This window comes from Balaenoptera physalus, assembly GCF_965194825.1.
Source record: "Balaenoptera physalus genome assembly, chromosome: 17".
Taxonomy (NCBI): domain Eukaryota; kingdom Metazoa; phylum Chordata; class Mammalia; order Artiodactyla; family Balaenopteridae; genus Balaenoptera; species Balaenoptera physalus.
The window spans coordinates 18,734,116-18,760,658 of record NC_138895.1 but is presented as its reverse complement, the minus strand read 5'-3'; the positions used below and the strand labels follow the sequence as shown (position 1 = coordinate 18,760,658).

At 41.3% G+C, this 26,543-nt stretch overlaps 1 protein-coding gene across 2 annotated transcripts in view; it reads right to left on the bottom strand.

Annotated features, from left to right (window-relative positions):
* Window positions 1-11,327: 11,327 nt before the first annotated feature.
* LY96 (lymphocyte antigen 96) overlaps window positions 11,328-26,543 on the bottom strand; it is a 32,434-nt gene continuing 17,218 nt past the window's right edge. For both annotated transcript variants that reach the window (XM_082432648.1, XM_082432647.1), the window contains 3 exons: window positions 22,360-22,488; window positions 12,091-12,143; window positions 11,328-11,457 (listed from right to left, as the gene is read on the bottom strand). In XM_082432648.1, the coding sequence (XP_082288774.1) occupies window positions 11,359-11,457; window positions 12,091-12,143; window positions 22,360-22,488 (281 nt within the window). In that variant the 3' untranslated portion in view covers window positions 11,328-11,358. The remainder of the gene's footprint in view (window positions 11,458-12,090; window positions 12,144-22,359; window positions 22,489-26,543) is intronic.

Sequence of the window (26,543 nt, the reverse complement as noted above, 5' to 3'; positions counted from 1 at the left end):
GCTTGCAGGACCAGGGATTGAACCGGGCCCTCGGCAGTGAAAGTGCAGAATCCTAATCATTGGATGACCAGGGAATTCCCTCTCACTGTGGTTTTGACTTGTATTTCTCTGATGTAATGATATTGAGCATCTTTTCATATGCTTCTTGGCAATTTGTATATCACCTTTGGAGAAATGTCTATTAAATAAAATCCTTTGCCCATTTTTTAATCAGATTATTGGATTTTTTGTTGTTGAGTTGTAGGAGTTCTTTGTATATTCTGACTATTAACCCCTTATCATGGGGAAATAGTTTCTCCCATCCATAGGATGCCTTTTCACTCTGTTGATTGTGTCTTTTTGCGCACAGAAGTTTTTAAGGTTGTTGTAGTCCCATTTTCTACTATTGCTTTTGTTGCTTATGCTTTTGGCATCTTATCCAAAAAATCATTGCCAAGTCCAAAGTCATGAAACTTTGCCCCTATGTTTTCTTCTGGGAGTTTTATAGTTTTAGGTTTTACATTTAGTTCTTTAATCTATTTTGAATTAATTTATGTCTATGGTGTAAGGCAAGGGTCCAACTTCACTCTTGTACATGTGGATATTCTGTTCTTTCCCCATTGAGTGGTCTTGGCACACTTGTTGAAGGTCATTTGACCATATAGACAAAGATTTATTTGGGGGATCTCTATTCTGTTCCATTGGTTTATTTATGTCTTTATGCCAGTACTACACTGTTTTTACTACTGTAGCTTTGTAATATGTTTTGAAATAAGAAAGTGTGAGTCCTCCAACTTTGTTCTTTTTCAAAACTGTTTTGGCTATTCAGGGTCCCTTGATATGCCATATGAATTTTGCAGCTTAACTTTTTAAAAAATATTTATTTATTTGTTTGTTTGCACCAGGTCTTAGTTGCAGCTCCCAGGCTCCTTAGTTGTGGCATGCGAACTCTTAGTTGCAGCATGAATGTGGGATCTAGCTCCCTGACCAGGGATCAAACGCAGGCCCCCTGCATTGGGAGCATGCAGTCTTATCCACTGCACCACCAGGGAAGTCCCTGCAGCTTAACTTTTTAACTCAATAATATTCCTTGGAGATTTATCCATATTAGTACATGTACATGTACATCTATCTCATTCTTTTAAAATGCTGTATAATGTGTATTAATGATATCATGATTTACTTTGAAAATTATCCATAATGACTGTTTCCAGTTGAACCCCGTGGCCCAGGTTCAATCCCTGGTTGCGGAACTGAGATCCCACAGGCCACACGGTGTGGCCAAAAAAAAAATCTAAGATACGTATAATCCCACCAAAATGATAGGCAATGTAACACAGATTTTGGAGATTTACAATATGGAGATGAAATCCTAGATCTTCCACTTACTAACTGTGTAACTCTAGGCAAGTTACTTAACTTCACTAAACTTAATTCCCTCACCTAAAAAATGAAGATAATAATAATTCTACCTCTTGGAGACTTGTGAGAATTAAATAATACTTTGTATAATGTTTAGTACTATATTCTACATCTATACTATATCCTATACTATAGATTCTCTAAGGAAATGGGTAACTAAATCATGGTATATCCAAACAATAGAAATTTACACAGTCATTAAAAATGAGGTAGATCTATATGTTCTGACTTGGAAATATTTCCCAGATTCAAAATAAAAAACAACATACAGTAATTTCATGTTTAAAAATGTGCATGTTTATATACATGTGTATAAAAATGTCATGTATAGTGTGACATACGTATGAAACAAAGGTCTGAAAAGTTACATACTAAACTGTAAAAATGGTTTTGGGGAAGCAGTGTAGAGAAAGAAATGAAAAGAGAAGTTCTACTTGTTGCTTTTTGCATTTACAAACTGTGTGAAACTGTTACAATGCAATGCACTATTTGGTAATTAAGAGGCCAACAAATTTTTTTTTTATCTAAAGAGAAATTCTAATTGTAAAAAAACCCAAAAATTTAATTAAAGAATTGCTTTACAGAACCTTCCACCTGTTGTTTTTTGAAACTTGAAAACACCATATGAAGAACAATTTTAAAGTAAATATAGCAAATAGGTCATTTAAAACCTTCTGATCGGGCTCATCTTGAAGTAATATCACAAAAGGTTTACTTTAAAACAGCTCTGCAGGAAGACTTGCGAGATTGACCTGAATCTTCTGACCTCAAGGGATCAACCTTGGATAGAATAACCACCTGCTAGGTCTCTCCTGGCTTTTGTTAATCTGGGCCTTCTGGCTCATTTGAAAATTGGCCACCCCAGCTCTCCTTATGAGGCACAGCAATCCATGTAAGTCTCTTAGCCTCAGCTGCCCAGGGCCACACAAGTAAACCACTACAACCACTGTCTTTTCTTAATTCCTAAAGGAAATCAATGGTGAGGGAAAGACTACTTCCACAAACCATGGGGTTTTCCACGATACACTTATGATGCTGCCATAAACTGATCTAAATAAAAGAATTGCTATTTTCAGGATTTCCTTGAATTAAGTTTGTAGATCAAGAAGAAGCCTCTAAAAACAATTATATTTATTCACTGGATTATTTATTCAATGAGCAAATATGCTGAAAACCCTAAAATGACTCCAAGAGACAGAATAAAAAGTCAACATCTAAGCAATATTTTTATAAGTCATTTACTCTTTATGGGCAATGAAGGAGCAGTAATAAACAAGAATTAAAAGAGTGATGTCTGCTACCAAATGTAAAATAGATAGCTAGTGGGAAGCAGCCACATAGCACAGGGAGATCAGCTCGGTGCTTTGTGACCACCTAGAGGGGTGGGATAGGGAGGGTGGGAGGGAGGGAGATGCAAGAGGGAAGAGATATGGGGATATATGTATATGTATAACTGATTCACTTTGTTATAAAGCAGAAACTAACACACCATTGTAAAGCAGTTATACTCCAATAAAGATGTTAAAAAGAGAGAGAGAAAAAAAAAAGAGTGATGTCTGATAACTTTATAAAAGTGTCTTTTAAATGGTGTTGTTAACGGAAAGGTGCCATCTGGGTCACAGATATAGTGAAGAACTGTTTGGTCCATTCAGACCACGGCCAGCTAGATGGTTCCTGGGTCCTCAAGGTGCCATATCAGTCCTAGATGAGAGAGCAATAAGCTTCTATCTGATTTAAGTCACTGTTATATAGGGTCTTTGTCCTAGGAGCCAAACTTGCATCCCAACTAGTACTGATGAAGTCTGATTCACTGAAAAAATTGAGGGTTTTTTCCTTCTGTAAAACAGAGAATTGTGCTCCCAGAACACGGCGATCTCACCAAGACATTACAACCCAAAGTCCTTTCTCTGGGCGTTTCTCTCCAAAGTCATCAGCCATGCTGCAAGAGAGGCTTGTAAATGAGCTGTCAGTAAAATCAAAGTGGCTCCCCAGCATCCATAAATCAAACTGAAAGACAGCTAATGAGAAATTACATATATATATATATATATATATATATATATATATATATATATATATATATATATATATATATGATAAAATCCTTCACTAGTCCGTTAAAATCAGCTCCACGGTCAGATTGTCCTATTTATGTTTGGGGAATTCTCCCTTGTCACACAAGCTTGAAAACTCAGTGGTCTTTGAATTCTTCTCCTTATGCCCTTATAATAAGCAGTTGCTGCATATGTTAAGACTGTGTTTGGCTGCATGTAAGAGGAACCCAACTAAAGTGGCTTAACTGAATAAGGGTATATTTTCCCTCAAAACCAGAAGACAGGAGTGGGCAGTCTAGAGCTGGTATGACATCTAACTCCATAACAATTATCAGAAACTCAGGCTCCTAGTTTTCAGCTGCATGGATCTTAGCAGGTGACTTTCATAGAGCTTGAAAGACGGTGCTTCTTATCTAACACCTTCTGTGTTTGTCTTAGCCTAGGAAACAGAGACTGGGGCAAGATAGATAGAAGTGCTCCTGCTTTATTGGGTTTTATAATCCCAGGGCATAGAACAATAAACAAAACAAAATTCCTGTATTCCTGGGAGTACATTTTAGTGGCAGAATCACACAGTAAAAAAATAAATAGATATATTGTGTAAACTAGAGAAGACAGCAGAAAGTGAGTTCTATTTTATATAGACTGACCAGGGAAGGACTCTCTGAAGAAGTTATATTTGAGCAGAAAATTGAATGGAAAGAATGAATAAATTATGTAAATATCTGGAAGACATTCCATGCTCAGGGAAGGATGATTGCAAAGATCAGAGATAAAAATGTGTTACACATTTTGGAGGAAAAGGAAGGAGATAGTGTGGCCAGAACCAAATGAAAGATGCCAACAGAAGTAGGCCATGAAGTTGGAAGGGAGGACTTTGGGGACCAGAAGATTTCAGGTCTTATGGGCCAAATGGTAGGATTTCATTCTAAGGATGATTAGATGGGCCATTGGAGGGTTTGGGGAATGAGAGACAAGAGTAGAAGAGTAGATGTCAATTAAGAGGGCAATTGCAGTGGTCCAGGAGAGAGGATGTGATGGATGTGGTGAGATAAACACAGAGGTCAAGAAGGAGCAGGGCTCCCGCTCAGGGATGGGGGTCAGGAGTAGGACGGCCCAGCAATGCAGTGCTGTCCCCTGCCTCACCTCCGACAACTCTCTCTCTCTCTCACTTTCTAACTCCCAGCTATACCTGAAAAGAAGAGGAGAAACCTAAGCCTGGAGCCAGACTGTCAGGATGCAACCCCAGCTCTGCCACTTACTAGGTGTATAACCTTGAATAAGTTACTTTAATCTTCTGTGCTTCTTCTCTATCTTCCTCACCTGTAAAATGGTGATAATACTAGTACCTATCTCTTAGATTGCTGTGAGGATTAAATGCCTTATTACTTGCAAAATGCCTAGAAAAGTGGCCACCATCTGGCATGATAAGCATCAGTAACTATTAGACGTTCTCAACATCTTGAATATGCTGTATCTCTCTCACCTCTACACCTGGCACCTGCTCTTTCCTATGCCTGGAATATAGCACTTGGATTAATTTCAAGCTCATCCTCCAACTCTCAGCCTCCATGTCACTGCCTCCAGGAGATCTTTTTCCCATCCCCTAGACTAGATTCAATTCTCCTCTTGTCTCTCGCCCCACCACTCTATTCTTCCCCTCCAACAATGACCCCCCATCATATTTTCCAATAATCACTTGTTTTGTTGTTTGATTTTCTTACTAGATCAAAAATTCTGTGAAGGGAGGAACTATTCTTGTTTGTCTTGTTTACCCCCGCATCTTCAAGGCCTAGCACAGTGCCTGGAAAACAATAGGCATTAAATAAACACTGAAAAAGTCTATTCATCTAGCAACCTTCTAATATTAGCAAAAGTCCCCAAAGCAGAGAATGTAGTAACCAAGCATCAGAACCACGTTACGACTTTCTTGGGTCCTAGTGCTTTTGCTTTCATGGGCCCCCTTTCTGCTTCAAAAATACATATATTAAGAAGTATATTTTAGGGACTTCCCTGGTGGTCCTGTGGTTAAGACTCCACGCTCCCAATGCAGGGGGCCCGGGTTAAATGCCTGGTCAGGGAACTAGATCCCAGGTGCTGCAACTACGAGTTCACATGCCGCAACTAAAGATCCCACATGCCACAACTAAAAGGATCCAGCATGCCGCAACTGAAGATCCCTCACGAGGCAACGAAGATCCCATGTGCCGCAACTAAGACCCGGCGCAGCCAAATAAATAAATAAAACTTTTTGTAAAGTATATTTTATAATTGACTTGGCATAACGATGAATATAACCCAGACTAGATTCATCATTATATATTCATTGTTATTATATTTGTTTTTTAAATTCTGATTTTAAGAGAAATTAAAATTTTTAAACACTTTTTTCTATATTTATAACATTTTATATAACTCAAAAAACAGTGCTTGTATAAAAATTCACACAAAGTTGCTAGAGAGCATACAATTTCTAAAAATGTCCTGGGTTTTTGCTACATTCAGTTTTCTAAGGATGTACTCAAATCAATGGTAAAATGCAGACATTGTGCGATATTTTATTATCTTTGGTAAAACTACTCTCATTATTTTGTCTCCTCACAGTATTAACTCTGATATCCACTTGGTGTAGGGTCTGTTATCACTAGGATGTGAGAAAAACATTAAGGCTTGATCTACGCGAGGCAAGTATCTCCAAATGACAGTCAGAGCCCCTTAGCCCCCCATTCCCACTTCATATCATGTATCTACACCGCAAGGCAGGGTAAGAGCTCAATGGCCTCCAATCTGGGGTCTCGAAACCCTCCTCCTCAATCAGGCAAGAAGTAAACATTTGGGGGCAAAGGTGGAAACTGAGGCCATCTCTGCAGGAACCTGAGTGGCCATGCTGTGGTGTGGTCAGGCCAGTGACCCTTAGCATTTAAACAGCTAATCCACTCACCACTAAGTAGATCCCACTGGTTGGCTGATGATGGCTGCTGATGTGGTGGCTCCTCCCCCCAGACGTAAAAAGAAAAGAGGGTTCGGGGCCAACGCTGAAGGGGGAGGGGCAATTTTAAAACATTTTTGAGGGCCTTAAGCACTGTGCCCACTATGCCTAATAGATAAGTTGCCCCACAAGTATCAGCAATGGAAGGGTTAAAGCAATGGAAAAAACAAACTGTAGATACAGAGAACAGAGTAGTGGCTACCAGAGAGGGGTGGGGGGAGGGTGAAATGGTAAAGGGGATCAACCATATGGGGACAGATGGAAACTAAATCTTTGGTGGTGCGCCTGCTGTAGGGTACACAGAAGTAGACATATAATGATGTACACATGAAATATACAATGTTATAAATCAACGCCACCTCAATTTTTAAAAATTAAATTTTAAAAAAAAGCAATGGAAAAAGTGAGAAGGGAGCAAAGGGAGTTCCAGAATCTGAAATTAACCTGACTTCTGGGATGAGTCAGACCCTGTAGTTGTAAATCAACGAGAATGCTTTCAGCTGCAAGTAATAGAGTCCTGACTCCAACTCACTAAACCAGTAACAGGACCGTCCAGAGGTATGGCAGGGTCTGGCTTAGTTGACTCGATGACTCAACAGTGTCTGCAGAGTTGCAGGTTCTTTCTAATTCTCTATTCTTCTGTCCACAGCATTGGCTTCATCTAAAGTCTGGTTCCCCTTTGGTCATCAGATGATTGTCAGCAGAAATGGAGGCAATATCCTCCTTGTTTATATCCAGTGAGACAGCCAAGGAATTTTAGTACTTTTTTGCCGTCTGACTGAGCCAATTTCAGTCATGTGCCCAACTGGACCAATAATTCCCTGGAGAATACCCCACACTGGCTGATATAGCAAATCAGGATCCATTCCTGGAGCTAGGGCTGTGGCTACACCAAAACAACATCAGGGAATAGGGAATGTCTGATAACCCATTCCACAGCTCTGGAGCCCTCTCAAGAGTTCAAAAGTTACAGAATGAGCTATCATACATGAAGTATATAAAAAAATATTTACATCAAGTAATAAAAAGTATTTCCATCAAGTATAAAAAAAGGGTCAAGGGATCTTTTATGCAAGGGAGGATCTTAAAGGGGATTTGTGGAAGTGTTTTTAGAGGAAGCTGTGCTGTGACCCTCAACCCAAACCCCTCCTCTTAAAGGGCGAAATGGAGGTGGGTAAGGACCTGCCCTCCTACCTCAAACCTTAGTGAGTGGGGATTGCACAGAGCATTGCAGAGAGCTTAATAAATGACTCCCACATTTGGGTGGCACATGGTTGGAACTGATGCTTAGAAAATTCAGGGGACTCTCTCTTGTTGACATTATCAAATCACAGACCTCCACAATGCAAAATCCAAAAGTCAACACTCAGTCTTCATCTTATTTAACAGATCAGCAGATCAAAATTGTGGAAACAGTTTCTTCACCTGACTTCCAATAGGCCAGCATTCCAGGTTTTCCTCTTACCTCCATGGCCACTCCCTCTCTTTTGCTGGCTCCTCCTAAACCTTCCACTCTCCAATGAGGGAGAACCCCAGGGCTCAATCCTTGGACCTCTTATTTTCTCTCTCAACACTCCTCTCTACGTGTTGGCAACTTCTAAATGTCGATCTCTGGCCCAGGAGACCTCTCCTCATTTATCCAGTGCCTTTAGAAAGTCTCCACTTGGATGGCTAATGATATCTCAACATGTCCAAAATGAAGTTCTTGGTTTCCTCCCCTAAAACGTGCTCCTTCCTGACTTCCCCATCTCAAGTAATGGCAACTCCATCCTTCCATTTTCTCAAGCAAAAAAGTTGGAATCATCCCTGACTCTACTCTCTGTCTCATATCCTACATACAACCCATCGACAAAAGTATTTTTGGAGTTGTCTCTACTTACAGAATATATCCAGTGTAGCTCACTTCTCACCACCTCCTCCATCATCTTTTACCTGGATTGCTTCAAAAGTCTCCCAACTTTCCCCTTCCTTCCCTACTTAGATGATCACAAAAAGCTCCCTAGTTTTTTCCCATGTCTAAGCAGATGGCTGCCAGAATAAACCTTTTTAAAATGTGAGCTGACATCATTCTCCCACATAGAACCCTCCAGGAGCTTTCCATCTCATTCAGAGCAACGGCCAAAGCCCTAACAACGGCCTACCAAACTCTACAGCACGTGCCTACCCACCGCCAACGCGTACACCTCTCTGACCTCATCTCCCCTCACTCACTTCATCTGAACAGCTCCCTGTTCTTCCTTGACCCCTGGGTCTTTTCATCAGCTGTTCTCTCAGCTACAATGCCTTTACTCGCAGAAAGCCACATGGCCTGCTCCCTCAACTCTTTCAAATATCATCTTCTCAGTGGGGCCTTTTCTGACCACCCTATCTGAAAGCACAATCATCACTACCTCCCCACTCCAGTCCCTACACCCTGCCCTGCTTTATTGTTCTTCATGGCACTTACAAAGCATGCTCACCTCTAAAGTAATTTAGTTGTCAGTCTCTTCCCACAAAAATATAAACTCAATGAGGACAGGGATATTTCTTGCCTGGGTTGTTAAATGCTGTATCCCCAGCATCTAGAACAGGGCCTGCCATATAGCAGGAGCTCCATAAATACTAGTTGAATGATTGCAGGAATATTGCTTTCTATAGTTAACGTATTATTTGAATATTTTCTAAGAAGAAAATGTTTGTTTATCCATTCAACAAATATGGATTCAGAGCAAATTCAAGCCTAAGTACTATGCTAGGTGCTGGGTCAAGAGTGCTGAGCAAAACTGAGCTGACTACCCCGCCTGGGATCATGGAGTTGAGTCTTGTGACTGATGATTGACATAATGACAAAAGGAGTGTCAAGAACTGGAAGGAAGGGACACAGGTAGACAAAAGCATATCACAGAGAAAGCTGGCCCTGCCTGGATGAGGTAAAGGTGGGTGGAGGAAAGGGATCTGGGGGACCAAGAAAGCCACAGGAGACTGGAAGCCTGGCTTCATGTTATATAGTTTCTGCAGGATTTTACTCAGGACTGCCTCTGTCCAGTATCAAAAGTGTAAGAGGTGTGCTGCATGCTCCCTGATGATAATTCCCTGAGAAAATAGCACCTGAGCCAATGAAGATCCACACCTGTTACTGATAAGGGGTAAAGGTCGGGTTGTGGGAGGCATGCAGTCTTAGCCGGAGGTAACTCCTGGAGGAGACAGTATGTCTCTCACAAAAAGCAAAGCCCTTACCTTGGAATGCACTCTTTTTCCCAGGCCTGAGGAATGTAAAAGAGATCAGCAAAGCTATCTCAAGCCAGGAGACCTCAGGGAACTGAGAGTCCTGGTTGTTCCTTATGGCTGGGGGCTGTGTGTGAGCCTGGTTAAGGGAAGATAATGTTCAAGGATAGTTGTTGTAAACTTGTTGACGTCTGTGGTAGTGACCGAACTGAGACGATAAGCAATTCCATGGGATTATTGTCTAATAATGAGTTCCTCTTCTGTCTATATAAGATTCAGTAGATTCTAAATAAAGTGCCTTGCAACCATCAGTTGTCTTGGTCCTTCTGACCCCATACTCACGGTGCTATTCAGTCCCTTACCCCTCTCCGTTGGGACCTGGAAGACCCCCTGTGGTGGCTGGACCATCGCATAGGGTAATGTGGAGGCACGGAGCTGAGGTAGAGGGAACTGTGTGGGTGAAGGTCCTGGAGTAGGAGGGACTATGGCACATTCTGGAACACAGAGAGCAAGGGGAGGGTGGTGGGAAAAGGGGCTGGAGAGGGAAAGGGTGGGAAGGGTCTGGCATACTCTCCGAAAGATTCCAGCTTTATCCCGAAAGGAATCAAAAGCCATAGGAAGGGCCTTGTTTGTTTTTGTTTTGTTTTGTGCCATTTGCACTGCAGTGACGTGACAGGACCTGTATTTTGAAAATATTATTGAAACTACCTTTGTGGAGGATGACTTACCTGAGGCACCCGACCAGGTGCAGGACAATCAGTCAAGAGGCAGCAGAGGCGTCCAGGGGAGCAAGGCTGGCAACTTGTCCCAGGGTAGAGGCAGGAAATGGAGAGAAGTCGACCGATGGAAGAGGCTGTATTATGGGCTATGTGTCTATGTGTGCTATGGGCTGAACTGTGAACGTTCAAAATTCACATGCTGAAGCCCTAACCCCCAGTACCTCTGAATGCGACTGGATTTGGAGACAGGGTCTTTAAACAGGTAATTAAGGTAAAATGATGTTACTCAGGCGGGCCCTAAACCAACGTGACTGGTGTCCTTATAAGAAGAGGAGATTAGGACACACGCACAGAGGGAAGATAATGTGAAGACACAGGGAGGAGAAGGCCATCTACAAGCCAAGGAGAGAGGCCTCAAAAGGAACCAAATCTGCTGACACTTTGATCTCAGATCTCCAGCCTCCAGAACTGTGAAAAATAAATTTGTTGTTTAGGCCACCCAGTCTCTGGTATTTGCTGTGGCACTCCTAGCAAACTAATACACTGTGCAAAAAAAATTTTAAGTGAAAAGACTTCCCTGGTGGCACAGTGGTTAAGAGTCTGCCTGCCAATGCAGGGGACACGGGTTCAAGCCCTGGTCCGGGAGGATCCCACATGCCACGGAGCAACTAAGCCCGTGCGCCACAACTACTGAGCCTGTGCTCTAGAGCCCACGAGCCACAACTACTGAGCCCGCGTGCTACAACTACTGAAGTCCGCACGCCTAGAGCCCATGCTCTACAACAAGAGAAGCCACTGCAATGAGAAGCCTGTGCACTGCAACGAAGAGTAGCCCCCGCTCGCCGCAACTAGAGCAAGCCCGCGCGCAGCAACAAAGACCCAACGCAGCCAAAAATAAATAAATAAAATAAATAAATTTATAAAAAAAAAAAAAAAGATTTTAAATGAAGAATAAGACCCTTGAAAAATAAAAACATATACTCGATTTATTCTAACTGAAATCAGGGTGGTGTATGACGGTAAAGTTCAAGCAAAAGAGCCTTTCTTCAGTGTTCCCAGCGATGGCTTCTGTAATACAATTGTATCGTCCCTAAAACGAGTAGTAAGAAATACAAGTAATATAAAATGTTAGATGCTTCTATTTTGTAAGACTTTTATAAGAATTTTATCTTACTAGGAGAAACCCATTTAAATTGAATTGGTTTTTACCTTCTCAGTTTTCTAGCCTAGCCTATGAAATCTTCAAACATTAGATATAATTTGTAACAAAATAGGTAAAGAATATGCATTATTAATGTTTATCTTAAAATTGTTACCAAAAGTGAAACATGTGCAAACTTTCATTGCATTTCTAATGCAAATATCTAGAATTACATCATTATTATCCATGGAGGCAGTTACTGAGTTATACACAATGGTCCTACAGTGCTTTCACCCAAAGATCATTCAACATATTAACAATGAGCATTACTTTTAGCAAGGTATGCTGGAAGGAAAAAATAAAATTTAAAGAGGACTTTCTTCGGTGTAAGTTTTCTATTTTTCCACATTCCACAGAAAGAAGAAATCGCAAAATATCCAAAACCAAAAAGAAGTGAAAAAAAGCCCTGAACGTCTTAATCTTGAATCGATATTTTTAGAAGTTGTGAATTGCTTGTTTCAAATTCTTAACACATCTGTTACTGCAAAAGGTTAAGGAAGTACAAAATGACTTGAACAATACCTTAGAAAATCGTATTCCCTTGAAGGAGAATGATATTGTTGTATTCACAGTCTCTGCAACCAAAATACAAAATACAAAAAGTTATTGGCTGACATCAGGTGACTTTTTTTGTTTGCTTGCTTGTTTGTTTGTTTGTTTGTAGTACGGAGTGCACCTCTTACAATTTTACTACTGGCAGAAGCAATCCCGAGCAAAATTGTAGAGAAATAATGAATCTTATACCCTGGCTACGATTCTCCTATGGTTTCCTCTGCCACACTGAGCCCCTCTCAGTATCAGCCTATATCTCATCCCTTAGCGGATACAAACTTGTAAGGCCCACTGGTCTCAATAATGAATGAATGATGAACAAGCTAGTACTAATGTGCTTCATCCCAAGTTACATATGTGCTTATTTATTGTTGCTGCCTCTTATCAGGGAATGATAAAGAAAAATCTTCCTAAAGGTGGAGGAGAGATTTGGGAGGCAGCCAGGATACCAAAGCTCCTTCCAATTCCACCACCGAGAAGCCTAGATATGTAGTCACTGTTGAAATGCACAGCCACGGGCCTGGCCCTGAGGAAGCTGTGGGACGGAGTCAGAAATGCAGGAAAAACCACACTCCACTGACCCAGTCAGAAACAACAAAGGAGTGAACTTACAGGGTGGGGATAGAAAGAGAAATGTTCTGAACCTCTAACAAAAGAAGTATTGACCAAAAATCTTTCTTAAAGTAATATAAATAGTCAAGTGCAAACTGTATTGATTATTTTTCTCCGAGTTGGCTAAAGACAATCCTTACCAGCAAATGAATAGATGATGTCTACATCTATACCTTCATTTCTCACAAATAAGCATTTATTTATTTGCTTCTGGGAGTATTCTTATTACGGGTACTAATACATTAAGATGTTGGTTCTTGAACTTAGTAAAGTGGTCATATCTTCATGATCTTACGATCTTTCATTCAAGGCTAATCCAGTTCAAATTTAATAGTTCAACCACTATTTATCGAAAGCCTACTATGTACCAGGGACTGGGGAGACAAGGGTTAGTACAATACCATCCTTTCCCTCAAAGAGTTAAAGTCTTTTGGGGACACAGACATGCAAAGAAACCATTCCAAATACAATGTGCAATGAAAAGATGCAGTAAGGATAAAGGCAGGATAGCATTTTTGTTAAGGGTGATGGCTCTGGGACCTGAACTGCTTGGATTTGAATCCCAGCTCCTCTACTTACTCAGTGTGTGACCTTGGGCAAGTCACTTAACTTCTCTGTGCCTCAGTGAAATGACAGTGGATAATAACACCTACCTCGTAGGATTATTATGAGGGTGTCAACTGAAAAAAATGCACAGCCTATAGTTGAGAATTATGTTTTATTCGGTGGACGTACTGAGGACTTAAGCCTGGGAGACAGTCTCTCAGATAGTTCTGAGGCACTGCTCCAAAGAGGTAAGCGAGGAGCCAGAATATACAGAAGTTTTTCCAAAAAAAACTGAGGTAGTCGGAACATCAAAAGATTACAGTTAATTAAAGAAAAACCAGACCTCTCAAGTTCACGAATTTAGCACTTTTCCATATATGGGAAGATGCAAGAGTCTGGGCTCACTGAATCATTCCTTTGATGTGCACCTTAACTATCTAGGGCCGGTATCCTGTGTTCTCCATCCTGAATCCCCTCAGTCTACCATGGTGGGGGGAAAGGGAGAGGAAGGAGGGGGCGGCTGCAGTGGCTGAAGCCTTGATAGCCACAACATTCTTTGTTTACTGATATGGCAGGTGACATTCTTTGTCCACAAGGGCTATATAAGTTAATACACGTAAGTGCTCAGAACAAGGCCTGGAACATAGCACTCATTAAATGTTATTAACATTCAAATGTCATTTATTATAACATTAAATGTTACTCCTTTCTAGACACCCCTCCCATGGCATCTTGCGAATAATAATGACAATGTTATGAATATTATAGTTGATGTTAATATTATTATTATTGTGACAGTAGGACCATCATAAAAGATGGGAAGGAAGGCAGGGGGTACATTCCACGTGGCTGGAAAAAGAGGAGCAAAGGCAGGAAGGTGAAAATCAGTATAGCTTACACGTATGCCTGCAAGGGGCTCAATGTTATTAAAGCAAAGAAGCAGCAGGAGTGCTAAGAAGTAAACCTGAAGAAGTAAGCGAGACTGCGCTCAGGTTCCACACTAAGAGAATGGAGGTGATAGGGAAACATCCAAGGATGTGAAATGGTCAGAGTTTGTTTAGAGAGATAAGTCACACGACTGTACAGTAGCTGGATTTAAGGGGAGCACTGAAAGTCAGGGAGACCCGTGAGAGCCCAGGAGGCAGTGACAGTGGTGAAGGGAAGAGGAAGTAGATGCCTCCCGTGACCTCCATCTCAGGTAACCTCCCCCATCATGCTCTGTCTCGTCATCCTGCTGTTTTCCTTGAGAGCACTTATCGTACACTGAATCTTATTTCACTTTCATCTTTATCTTCTTTCGTGACCTGGTTACCATCTTGTTTCCTCCACTGGCCTACAAGCTCCATGAGGACAGGGGCTTTGCTTTGGTCACTTCTGAATTTCCAGCTCTTGGTACTACCTGGTCCCTGCATACCTGGCTCCCAGATCAGCTACGTAATTTGCAAGGCTAAGCACAAAATGAAAATGGGAGGGCACTTATTCAGAAAGCAGGGGAAACATCCATTACAGGTACTAAAATATAAAGTTTTTTCCTTTCTTCCATAGTCTCTCTCTCCCTCTCTCTCGACTTGCTATGAGTTAAAAAATTTTTTTTCTTTCAATTTTATTGAGATATAATTGACATATAGCACAGAAATTTAAGGTGTACAGCATAATAACTTGACCTACATACACTGCAAAATGATTATCACGGTAATCCATCGCCTCATAAAACCAAAAAAAAGAGAAAAAGAAGGAAAGAAAGAAAAAAATGGTTTTTTTCCTTGTGATAAGAGCTTTTAGGATCTACTCTCTTAGCAACTTACAGATATACCACACAGCAGTGCTAACTACAGTCACTGCCATATGTTTTGTTTGCTATTTAATGTATTCAAAATAAAACAAAAATTTTAATCATTAGCATGAATTTTACCATTCCCCTTTATATTGTACAATGCCGACCGTAAACACAAATATCAGAGCGTTTAACTCTGAGGCAGAATCACTGAAGTTTCACAATTATATTTCGTGGCTCATCCCCAGAAGGTGCCTGAAGCTGGTCAGGAGAAAGTGACCTAAGCCAGGCTCAGGAAGTTTGGAAGGAGGAAGAGAAGGTCCCCCAGGCACGAAAGAATCTGAGGGAATGTTCCCTGGCACAGGGCGCAAGGTAAGTGTAGAAGCTCACAGGCACCCAGGGGCTGCTCCACAACGACCTGGGGGTGGGAGGTGGGGGGACACCTGTGCAAAGCTTGGGCCTGACAGCTGCCTGACAGGGTCGCCCTCCCACATGCTGCCAGATGCCTCATACCCCAGAGCGGGGCAAGAAAGCCAAATCGGGCATCTTTCTTTACCACAGGCCTGCAGATGCACAAGTGACCCTCAAAGGTTTTGCAACCTCTGTGCAATACTTCCACGAGCTACCTGCCGCGGGGGAGACCGTCTGGCCCCCACCTAGTCACGCACTAAACAGTGCCGCGGTGCTGCCAGCCCAGGTGGCGCAGCCACTGCCATACCCCAGTCCCCATGGTACTGCAGAATACCATGCCTGACCCAGAGGCACAGGGCGGCAGGTGTCACTGGATGGGATGAGAGGGGAGATGCCAGGCAGGCCCAGGGCACCAGCAGGTAGCGAGCAGCAGGAAGCCGAGAACCTGTCCAAGGGAGGTGGGCACATACACCACTGTCCCAACACACTTCGTGTACAAAACACACGCTCAAAGATAAAATGACTAAGCATCTCAAGAATGTGATCCCAGAATAGTAAACCACAAATGTGAAGCCCTTCTGAGTATGGGGCCCTGGTTGTGAAGGAAACCCTGTCAGCTTTGTAGGAGGGAGGGAGATGGATGGGACTTGAGTTTGAGGAAGAAATCAAGAGTAACTCCCAAGGGACTTCCCTGGTGGTCCAGTGGTTAAGACTCGGAGCTTCCACGGCAGGGGGCACGGGTTCAATCCCTGGTCGGGGAACTAAGATCCCGCATGCCACACTGTGCAGCCAAAAAAAAAAGTAACTCCCAAATTTCTACCTGGGGAAACTGCCCAAATGTTTACCAGGTCACGTGGGAAGGAGCTCTAACCTCTTCTGTGGAGTACACCTCTTTTTTCAACTGTTTTGTCTTTCTTTCCGAGAAAGACGTATCTCCCACTCTCCTCTTACGGGAAGTTAGCTTGAAGCCTCGTGAAGGCGCCAAGAGAGAACCAAGGCAGAGTCAGAGAAAAGGAAGACAGAACCTCAGCTTAGGCCCTTCTCTGCTCTTCCCAGAAGGGATCCACGCAGCTCACTGGTGGTCCAGTCCAGGTCTCCTGGCAACTATGCAGGACGCAGGACCCAAGCCTCGGATGGTGTTATGGGGTTGCACAGTGTCCCCCCAAAAGATCTCTTCAAGTCCTAACCCCCAGTACCTGTGAATATGGCCTTATTTGGAAATAGGATCTTTGCAGACGGTCAAATTAAGATGAAGTAATTAAGGTGGGCCCTAATTGAATATGACTGTGTCCTTATGAAAAAGGGAAATTTGGACATGCAGACCGACATGCATAGAGGGAAGACCACATGAAGGCACAGGAAGACGATGGTCGTCTACAAGGCAAGAGTCTCCTGGGGCCGCCAGATCCTAGGAGAGAGGCCTGGAGCAGATCCTTCCCGAGAGACTTCAGAGGGAGCACAGCCCTACCAGCACCTTGATCTCAGACTTCTAGCTTACAGAACTGTTAGATGATCAATCTCTGTTGTTCTAAGCCACCCAGTTTGCGGTACCTTGTTACAGCAACCCTTGCAAAATCCTGAAAGTAGGGCTAACAGACGTATTAAGTTTAAAACATCTTTGAAATATCCATTTATTTATTCATCAACGTGTTTTTGAAAGAAATGAAGGGGTGTGTGTGTGTGTGTGTGTGTGTGTGTGTGTGTGTATAAGAAGTGGAGGGACTTCCCTCGTGGTCCAGTGGGTAAGACTCTGTGCTCCCAATTCAGGGGGCCCAGGTTCGATCCCTAGTCAGGGAACTAGATCCCACATGCACGCCACAGCTAAGGAGTCCATATGCCGCAACGAAGATCCCACGTGCCGCAACTAAGACCTGGCGCAGCCAAAATAAATAAATTAATTAAATATTTTTAAAAAATAAAAGAAGTGGAATGATTATGTGTAATTTGTATTTTATGTTCACTTGCCCGTATTTTCTAAATATCATATCCTAAAAATGTATGATCTTTGTAACAACAACAGAAAGGAAAGTTATTTTAAAAGTTGGTAAGTATGTTCCGTACTCATTTGCTTCCCAAATTTTCAAGGGACAGTTGACAGCATTAATGCTTCTTAAATCAGAATGTCCTGAGCTCTAAGCCCATATATTTGGCTGCCAGATGGACATGTTTATCTGAATGTTCCCAAATGACCTTGAGCCCAACGTGCCAAACCAGAACTCGTTATCCTTTAAAAATCTGCCCCTTCCTTTTCCACACATCATTTCTGATAATGGCACTTCCGTCCATCCAGTCAACGGCCCTGGAGCAGTTCCTGATTTATCTAATGTTTGCCTGCCACATGAGATCAGTCAGCACTTCCTGCCTGTCCTGTTCCTCAATACGCTCTCTTTCGTCTCCTCCTCTTTACTCCCAGGGCCGCCCTCGTGGTCCCTCACACAGCCTCCCAGCTGTGTTTCCTTCCGTCCAAGTTTCTTGCCTCAGCCAACCCCACCTCCTTTTGAGACAGGCTGGGATCTGACACCCTTTGCTGCAGTGCTTGCACCTGGACTAACGTCTCCTCCAGCAACAAATCATAGAGAAACTGTAAGGGAGGAAAAATAAATGCATGCAGGCCCAGTCGGGGCAAATTATGGACAATAAGATACAAAAAGGCCAAAAAAAAACCCAACTGCCACTTTTGAAGAGCCGGAAACAAAAACCGGGTGTCGGAAGCAAAAGCAGGGTACTGCGCATGCCCCCTGCACACACCACCACCTAAGGGGTGGGCAGACCACCTAAGCCACGCCTCCGGCCGACCCCTGGACACACCCCTACCGTCACCCCATATAAGAAACAAGCTCGCCCACCCCTTCTCGGGGAGTGAGTAAGGGAATCTGTTACTAGCGGGGGCTACTCTTTGTTGCGGTGCACAGGCTTCTCACTGCAGTGGCTTCTCTTGTTGCAGAGCTTGGGCTCTAGGCGCGCGGGCTTCAGCAGCTGTGGCACACGGGCTCTAGAGCGCAGGCTCAGTCGTTGTGGCTTGCGGGCTCTAGAGCACAGGCTCAGTAGTTGTGGCGCACAGGCTTAGTTGTTCTGCGGCATGTGGGATCTTCCCGGACCAGGGCTCGAACCCGTGTCCCCTGCATTGGCAGGCAGATTCTTAACCACTACGTCACCAGGGAAGTCCCTCTTATCAATTTCTATCCATCAGGGAAGGCTAAGAACCCTGGTCGGTAACACTTCCATAAGGACCCTAGTTATCTGCAAAAATGGAAATCTCAGTGGGTCATCCCCACCCACTAACAAGGTGCAGGCCAATATTTTATGCATGACTTACATGTTGGCTCCTTCCCGCTTTTCTAGGCTCACCTCCAGCAATTCCCCACAAACACATTCTGCTCCAGCTACAAAAAAGCTACTCCCCAAATAAAACATATTCCTTCATGGCTAGATACGTTTGCATATGCTGTTTCCTCTCAGGGGATGTCCTTTTTCCTCACTCTCTGATGTTCTCAGACTCAAGATTCTAATAAAAGACTCTCTGAAGGCTTATCTGAGTTCTCCTGTCACAGTAAGTTGGTAACTATGCAGTTAAGACTAAGAGCATATAATCTATTAGCATTTATGACATTTCCTTGTAACATTTGTTCCCAGGACTATTTTTCCCAGAACAGAGTGACCTTCTGAAGAGGGAGAACCTATCATTCAACTTTGGATCACCACAACCTAAATCATGACTCGCTCAAATTAGGTTCAACAGATGTTTGTGGAAGGCAGGGAGGGGAGGTGGGAAGAAGCAGGCAGGCTGGGTTGAGTCTGATACATCTTTGATCTCAAGAAAGTGAAACTTTGAAAATTCACATAAATGTCAACATAATCCCACAGAGATTAAGTGAAATAATTGTAAAGATGTTGTATGAGAGAAATGGACACTTTTTAAACAACAGTAATCTACCAAGAGGATTTCTTTCAGTTTTTTGTTGTTGTTGTTTTGGTTTCTTTTTTTTTTTTTAGGCCACAGTGCAGGCTTGCGGGATCTTAGTTCCCTGACCAGGGATCGAACCCATGCCCCCTGCAGTGGAAGCGTGGAGTCCTAACCACTGGACCACCAGGGAAGTCCCGAGGATTTCTTTCAAAGGGAAAGAAAGCATGGCCAGTGGAAGAGTAGTTCTTAAGAGTTAGGAGGCTACTCCATTACCAGATCTCCAAATGACCAAGGGCACGTTACTGAACCACTGCAGACTTCGGTTTCCTCACTTATAAAAATGACAGGACTATAAAGCCAGGAACAAAAGAAGGATCCTATTATGCACATGAATACTTAATCACCATAATTCTTGAATTCTCACGCTGAGCACTGTACTAAGCTTTTTAACACACATTCTCTAATTTAATCCTTAAAACCATGTAAAATAGGTTTCACCGTCCCCATTTCCCAGATGAGGAAAACGAGGTTGATAGAGGTTAAATAACACCCAAGGTCACATTGCTGATAGGTGGAAAAGCTGGGACACAGACTCAGGTATTTATGTCTCTGAGCCCAGACTCATAAGCAATGCCAGCTCCACAATGTGTATGTGGCTTGGGGGTGGCAGACAAGTTAGAGATGAGGAGAGTTGGTTGGCTGGGAGACATATCTTGAAGCTTCATTTGCATAGCAAGCAGATTGGTTTACTTAGAAACTTTTTTTTTTGGCCACACTGCACAGCTTGTGGGATCTTAGTTCCCCAACCAGGGATCGAATGTGGGCCCTTGGCAGTGAAAGCGCAGAGTTCCAACCACTGGACCGCCAGGGAACTCCCAGAAACTTTTTTTTTTATTGACTGCTAAAAAATGTATAATCCAATTGATGTCCCTGTCAAAGCAAGTATAAGCCTTTCTGTTAAGAATTTTTATATTACTCTCATTCCATTAATTCTCTACCCTTATTTTCCATTTTTGCCCCATCTAATTTTTGTCTATCTAATTTATGTTATGTTGCTCAAATTAACATATGCATGTAAACTACCTGAAATCTTTTTTTAAACAAGAGAGGGCACTGGTTAATGGTAAATAATTATAGGGGAAAACATTCAACTGCAATAGTAATTGTTAAAATGTTAATAAAAAACAATTAGGCTTAAGTTTTTTAACCTAATAAAGTTTTTTTAAAAACTTCTTTTTTAAAATGATAATGCCCTATACCCTGAGAAAACCATAATTCAAAAGAGTCATGTACCACAATGTTCACTGCAGCTCTACTTACAATAGCCAGGACATGGAAGCAACCTAAATGTCCATCAACACATGAATGGATAAAGAAGATGTGGCACATATATACAATGGAATATTACTCAGCCATAAAAAGAAACGAAATTGAGTTATTTGTAGTGACGTGGATGGACCTAGAGACTGTCATACAGAGTGAAGGAAGTCAGAAAGAGAAAAACAAATACCGTATGCTAACACATATATATGGAATCTAAAAAAAAATGGTTCTGAAGACATAGAGAATGGACTTGAGGACACGGGGAGGGGGAAGGGTAAGCTGGGACGAAGTGAGAGAGTGGCATGGACATATATACACTACCAAATGTAAAACAGATAGCTAGTGGGAAGCAGCTGCATAGCACAGGGAGGTCAGCTCGGTGCTTTGTGACCACCTAGAGGGGTGGGATAGGGAGGGTGGGAGGGAGATGCAAGAGGGAAGAGATATGGGGATATATGTATATGTATAGCTGATTCACTTTATTATAAAGCAGAAACTAACACGCCATTGTAAAGCAATTATACCCCAATAAAAATTTTAAAAAATAAAATGATAATGCCCGATGTTAACAAGACAAAGATTAAACTACTATATGTATACATTGCCAGTGGTACAATGTATAAACTGATACAATCTTTCAGAAAAGCAATTCGGCTTTATGTAAACAAAACCACATAGATTCAAACCATTTAAGCTCAGGAATCTCCCTTGGAGTTATGTGTTAACTCCTTCTTCCAAACATGAGAATATTCAAATCTAAAATATGAGAATATTTATATATGCATTATATTATTTATAATAGTAAAAATATCAGAAGAAAACTAAATGTCTAATAGGAAAATAGGCATACCCACTAAGGGAGATGTTTCATTATGTAACATTTATACTCTGATTTTTAAACTGCATGCATTATCTGGTCAAATAATTAATTAATTTTTAAAAAGAAAATAATTATAGTACAGTATACTTACAACTGCATAACAATATGCATGAATTTTAAAATGAGAACAAAATACACCAAAATGTTCTTAGAAATATGATTCTGTGACTTTTTGATTGTTTTCATTTTCTAATTTTTGGTAATGTGACAATATGATTATAGAATTTTTTGATTCTGTGACTTTTTGATTGTTTTCATTTTCTAATTTTTGGTAATGTGACAATATGATATATAGAATTTTTTAAACTATTTAAAATACTAGTTTAAAAATTATTAAGGAAAAATTCATGGGTTTGCAGTAAGTGACCTTTAAGTTCCTAAAGTTTGAAATTTTATGATTCTGTGAATAATTCCAGGGTGGATAAAAAGGGAGAAAAGACACTGAAGGAACGAATGTAACTGCATAGAAAAATCTATTGTGTTTTTATGAAAAATAATAAATGCAATGTTTAGAAAAAGAGAACATAACCAAAGGTAAATATATAGTATTAATCTGAACAAGGTAAAATTTTTAATATCCCTTCAAACACACCAAATAAGTGTCATCTTAATAATAATCCAGTCACATAATTGTAAAATATTGTTTAAACTGCTAAAAGAAAAACTTTGGATGGAAATAAAGAATTATTATCAGAAAAGGAGCTTCACATTTTTAACATATTTAATTTTCATAGCGTTCTCATAAGGTATTATACTCTATTCTGAGGGTAATATGAATTGAATGCTTACCTCCCTTCAGAGCTCTGCAAAAAGAATAATCATCATCAGATCCTCGGCAAATAACTTCTTTGCGCACTGGGAAATTCACGGACTTAAAAGATACATAGATATTGAAATATAAGCTTTTTAAGTCTCTTCCTTAAAAAGAAAAAAATTTCATTAGCCCCTCAAATAAGGTATTTTTTAATAAATATTTAATAACCAACATTTACTGTATACTTAAAATATACCCTGTGCTTTTCCTACATTATTTCATTTAATTATGACAACTACCCACAATGTGGATATTATTATCCTGTTTTGTAGATGAGAAAACTGAAGTTCTGACAGGTCCACTAGTTGATTGTAATCAAATAGGCTGTTCCACAGTGAGAATTATGTGGGCTATGCCTAAAAATAGAATAACCTATATTTTTGAGAAAACTATCAAATGAAAATATAAACTTTCCAGTTATAGTCATAGTTCCACTAGGAAATTCAAAAGAGAGGGAAGGGAAAGGAAGATTGGTTTTTTTGTTTTTCTTTTTTGTTTTTTTAAAGATTTATTGATTGATTGATTGCTATGTTGGGTCTTCGTTTCTGTGCTAGGGCTTTCTCTAGCTGCGGCAAGTGGGGGCCACTCTTCATCGCGGCGCGCGGGTCTCTCAGTATCGCGGCCTCTCCCGTTGCGGAGCACAGGCCCCAGACGCGCAGGCTCAGCAGTTGTGGTTCACGGGCCCAGTTGCTCCACGGCATGTGGGATCCTCCCAGACCAGGGCTCGAACCCGTGTCCCCTGCATTAGCAGGCAGATTCTCAACCACTGCGCCACCAGGGAAGCCCCCGGAAGGTTGGTTTTTTGTTTTTTTTTTTAAATAAATTTATTTATTTATTTTTGGCCGTGTTGGGTCTTCGTTTCTGTGCGAGGGCTTTCTCTAGTTGCGGCGAGAAGGGGCCACTCTTCATCGCGGTGCGCAGGCCTTTCACTGTCGTGGCCTCTGTTGCTGCGGAGCACAGGCTCCAGACGCGCAGGCTCAGTAGTTGTGGCTCACGGGCCTAGTTGCTCCGCGGCATGTGGGATCTTCCCAGACCAGAGCTCGAACCCGTGTCCCCTGCATTGGCAGGCAGATTCTCAACCACTGCGCCACCAGGGAAGCCCAGGAAGATGGTTTTGATGAAAGATTTCTTGGAGAACAAAATTGAACCTTTTGATTAAAAATTAAATAGATGAGCTATTTATTATTTCCTCAGGATCTCTTTATTACCAATGAAGATGGAAAATTCCAGGAAGAAATGCATTTTGCTCAACTCTTCTAAGTTACTCAGTTGGTCCAACTGGACAAGATGCACAATCTTTTTTATAATGAAAACAATTATTGTAACCACTACCTCATGGAAAGTATTTTTCTAACAAAGTCACCATGACTCATTGTAGTCATAATAAAAATTAAAAAAATTTTTTCCATCTTTACCTTGACCTTGGCTGTGCAGAACAGAACTGCCAGCTCCTTCCTCAAAACCCTGTCCTTCCTTTGGTGTTGGTGCTACCGCTCTCTTCTTGTCCTCCAACCGTTCTGACTCCTCTCCCCAGTCTAGCTCACTGACTCATCTTTCTTAGGATTCTAATCTCAGTGCTTCTCAGTTTTCACACTGCACACTCTCCCCAGCTTTAAATACCACATAGGGTAATAACTCCCAAATCATCATCTTTAATCTCAACTTTTCTTTTAAGCATCTGTCCCCTGTGTGCATTCAATATCTCTACTCAAATGTCACTTATTACCACACCCAAAAGATCCAAAATTGATTTCCTTATCTTCATCACCAAATCAGCACTAGAATTCCTAATCCCGGTCAATCCTACTTGCATCCCTTTTATCCGCATTACCACTATCTTAATGCAGGCTCTCGTTACTCTGAGCCTAAAGTACCACCAAACTTCCTTATTTGTCTCCGCTTCTCTACTTTCAGGGTAAAGCGTAGAGAAGAAGAACGTTATACAGTCTGTTTCAAACAGTGGCCCCGTGGCCCACGCCATGGACGTGGACCTGAACCTTTCTCAAAGCAGGGATGTGTACAGAAGTTGAATAGCTGTTTTCACAAGGGGTGCCTTGAGATACAAGCACATGGTAGCGTGGCATCCAATGATGATGCAGAACAAAGACTCTTCTTCCATTTCTGGGTGGAACACACTATGATTCCAGTCTTCAAAGATTCCAAGAAAGGAAGTGCTGCTTTGACATCTCAACCCTTTACATCTTGAGAAGCTTCTTGCCCTTGGATATCACTGTGGTCATGTTAGGCACGTGAACAGTTGTTGAAGTGAGGTACCACTTGCGTGGCTCAGCAGGCCAGAGATATCAATGTGGGTGTTGGAGTGAGAGACAAGAAACATGGTGGCTCTCGGGGGTTTAGCAAAGAAGACTGTTTCTGAGCTCACCTAACACAACTTTGGGAACTTCTGGAAATAACTTTGAGGAAGGCTTATGATCCAGCTGTATATGTCAATTAGTTAATAGTGACATATAATTTATTAGCAAGGCTATGAAGTCTCAAATCATTTCCATTCCCAACCTATTTTTGGTACAAGATTGCTCTTATAGCTCTCACTGAATTTAAGTAGAGATAGGGCTACAAAAATAAGGTTGATTTCTATGAATGTGGCCCACATTTTATACAGATGTTCTAGTATATTCTAGGGGAACTCAGGTCATAACTGCAAAGCATTATAAAAAAAAAATGACTGAATAATTCTTTCATTACTGAATTAATATCATGTTATATAAATGTCATATTTAGTAAGTGATTAGGGTATTTGCGGTGGCCATGGAGGTGTGCTGCTTAAGACTCCCTTCCAAAGAATCTGTGGGGAGGAGGGCAGTGGGCAGACAGCCATCAGCTACTGCACTTTCAGATATATCTTAGCACTCATCCGGAGGCCAGACCCTAACAGTCTGCTCCTATAATGACAGAGCACAACAAGGACACTAGAGCCAGCCTACTCCTGCCTATCATGGGACACGTGTGACAGGCTATCTTTGCTCTAAGACTCCCCACTGACCTGGATGAGGATGTCTCAGGGATGCATTTTGGTCTGATGACCATCCTACCAAATTATCCTTCCTTCTCTCTCATTTCAAAGGTATCAGACCAACACCTCTATCTGCATCCTCTCCTTGCCTGCTCTAGCTTCCTCTTTCCTTTATTGTTCACAAACATTTCCCCCCAAAATATCCTTTGTATGTCTAATTCCTTCTTGGTATCTGCTTTTCAGAGAACCCTAAGTGAAACTGTGCTGTATTATTATTACTTGGGTCTGGAAGGCCTGCTTCCTGTGTGTAAGGGGAAGGGGATCACTTGAAAATGAGGTCATTCATTATGTAAATAATCACTTTTGCAAACACCTAGAGGTAAAGCACACCACATTGACCAGAAAACAAAACCTGAGAAAAGAGGAAGAAATTGTAGAGCCTTTGTTGGGCAAAAATTTAGATTATTTTAGGGGATTAAGAGATACAAACTACTATGTATAAAATAAGCAACAAGGATATATCATATAGAACAGGGAAATATAGCCATTATTTTGTAATAACTTTAAATGGAGTATAATCTGTAAAAGTACTGAAGCACTATGTTGTACACCTGAAATTAATATAGTATTATAAGTCAACTATACTTCAATAAAAAAAAAAAAAGTTTAGATTATTTATTTCACCCTTGGCCAAGAAAGTGGAGCAAGTAGCTCATTGTTCTTTCCTCTGTGCTACCACTAAGCCTTATTGCTATCATTTCACTTATCATACTATATTATCTACACATCTGTCTCTCCTATTGCGCTGAGAGATTCTTGAAGGTCAAGAGAATGTCTTATTTATCAATGAATTCACAGCACCTAGCATAATACTTGAAATGAACTATACATTTACTAAGTATTTTTTAATGAATAAATGAATGCAGAAACAAAGTGTCAAGATACAGGTTTTCAGGGAAATTAAAGCATAAGTTTATTGTCTATCATTTCTAGATTCTCAACTACCTTTTTTCCTGTAAGCTGGAGAACTAAAATCAGGGTGATATGTTTCTTTAGCTTGTTTATGTAAAAGCACATTTTAAAGTATAAGTGCCAAATATAAGCTAGGATGTAAATGATAATAGTGAAAATGAAAACAATAATGATAATGATGATGATTACAACTGAATTTCCTGGGATCCTTAC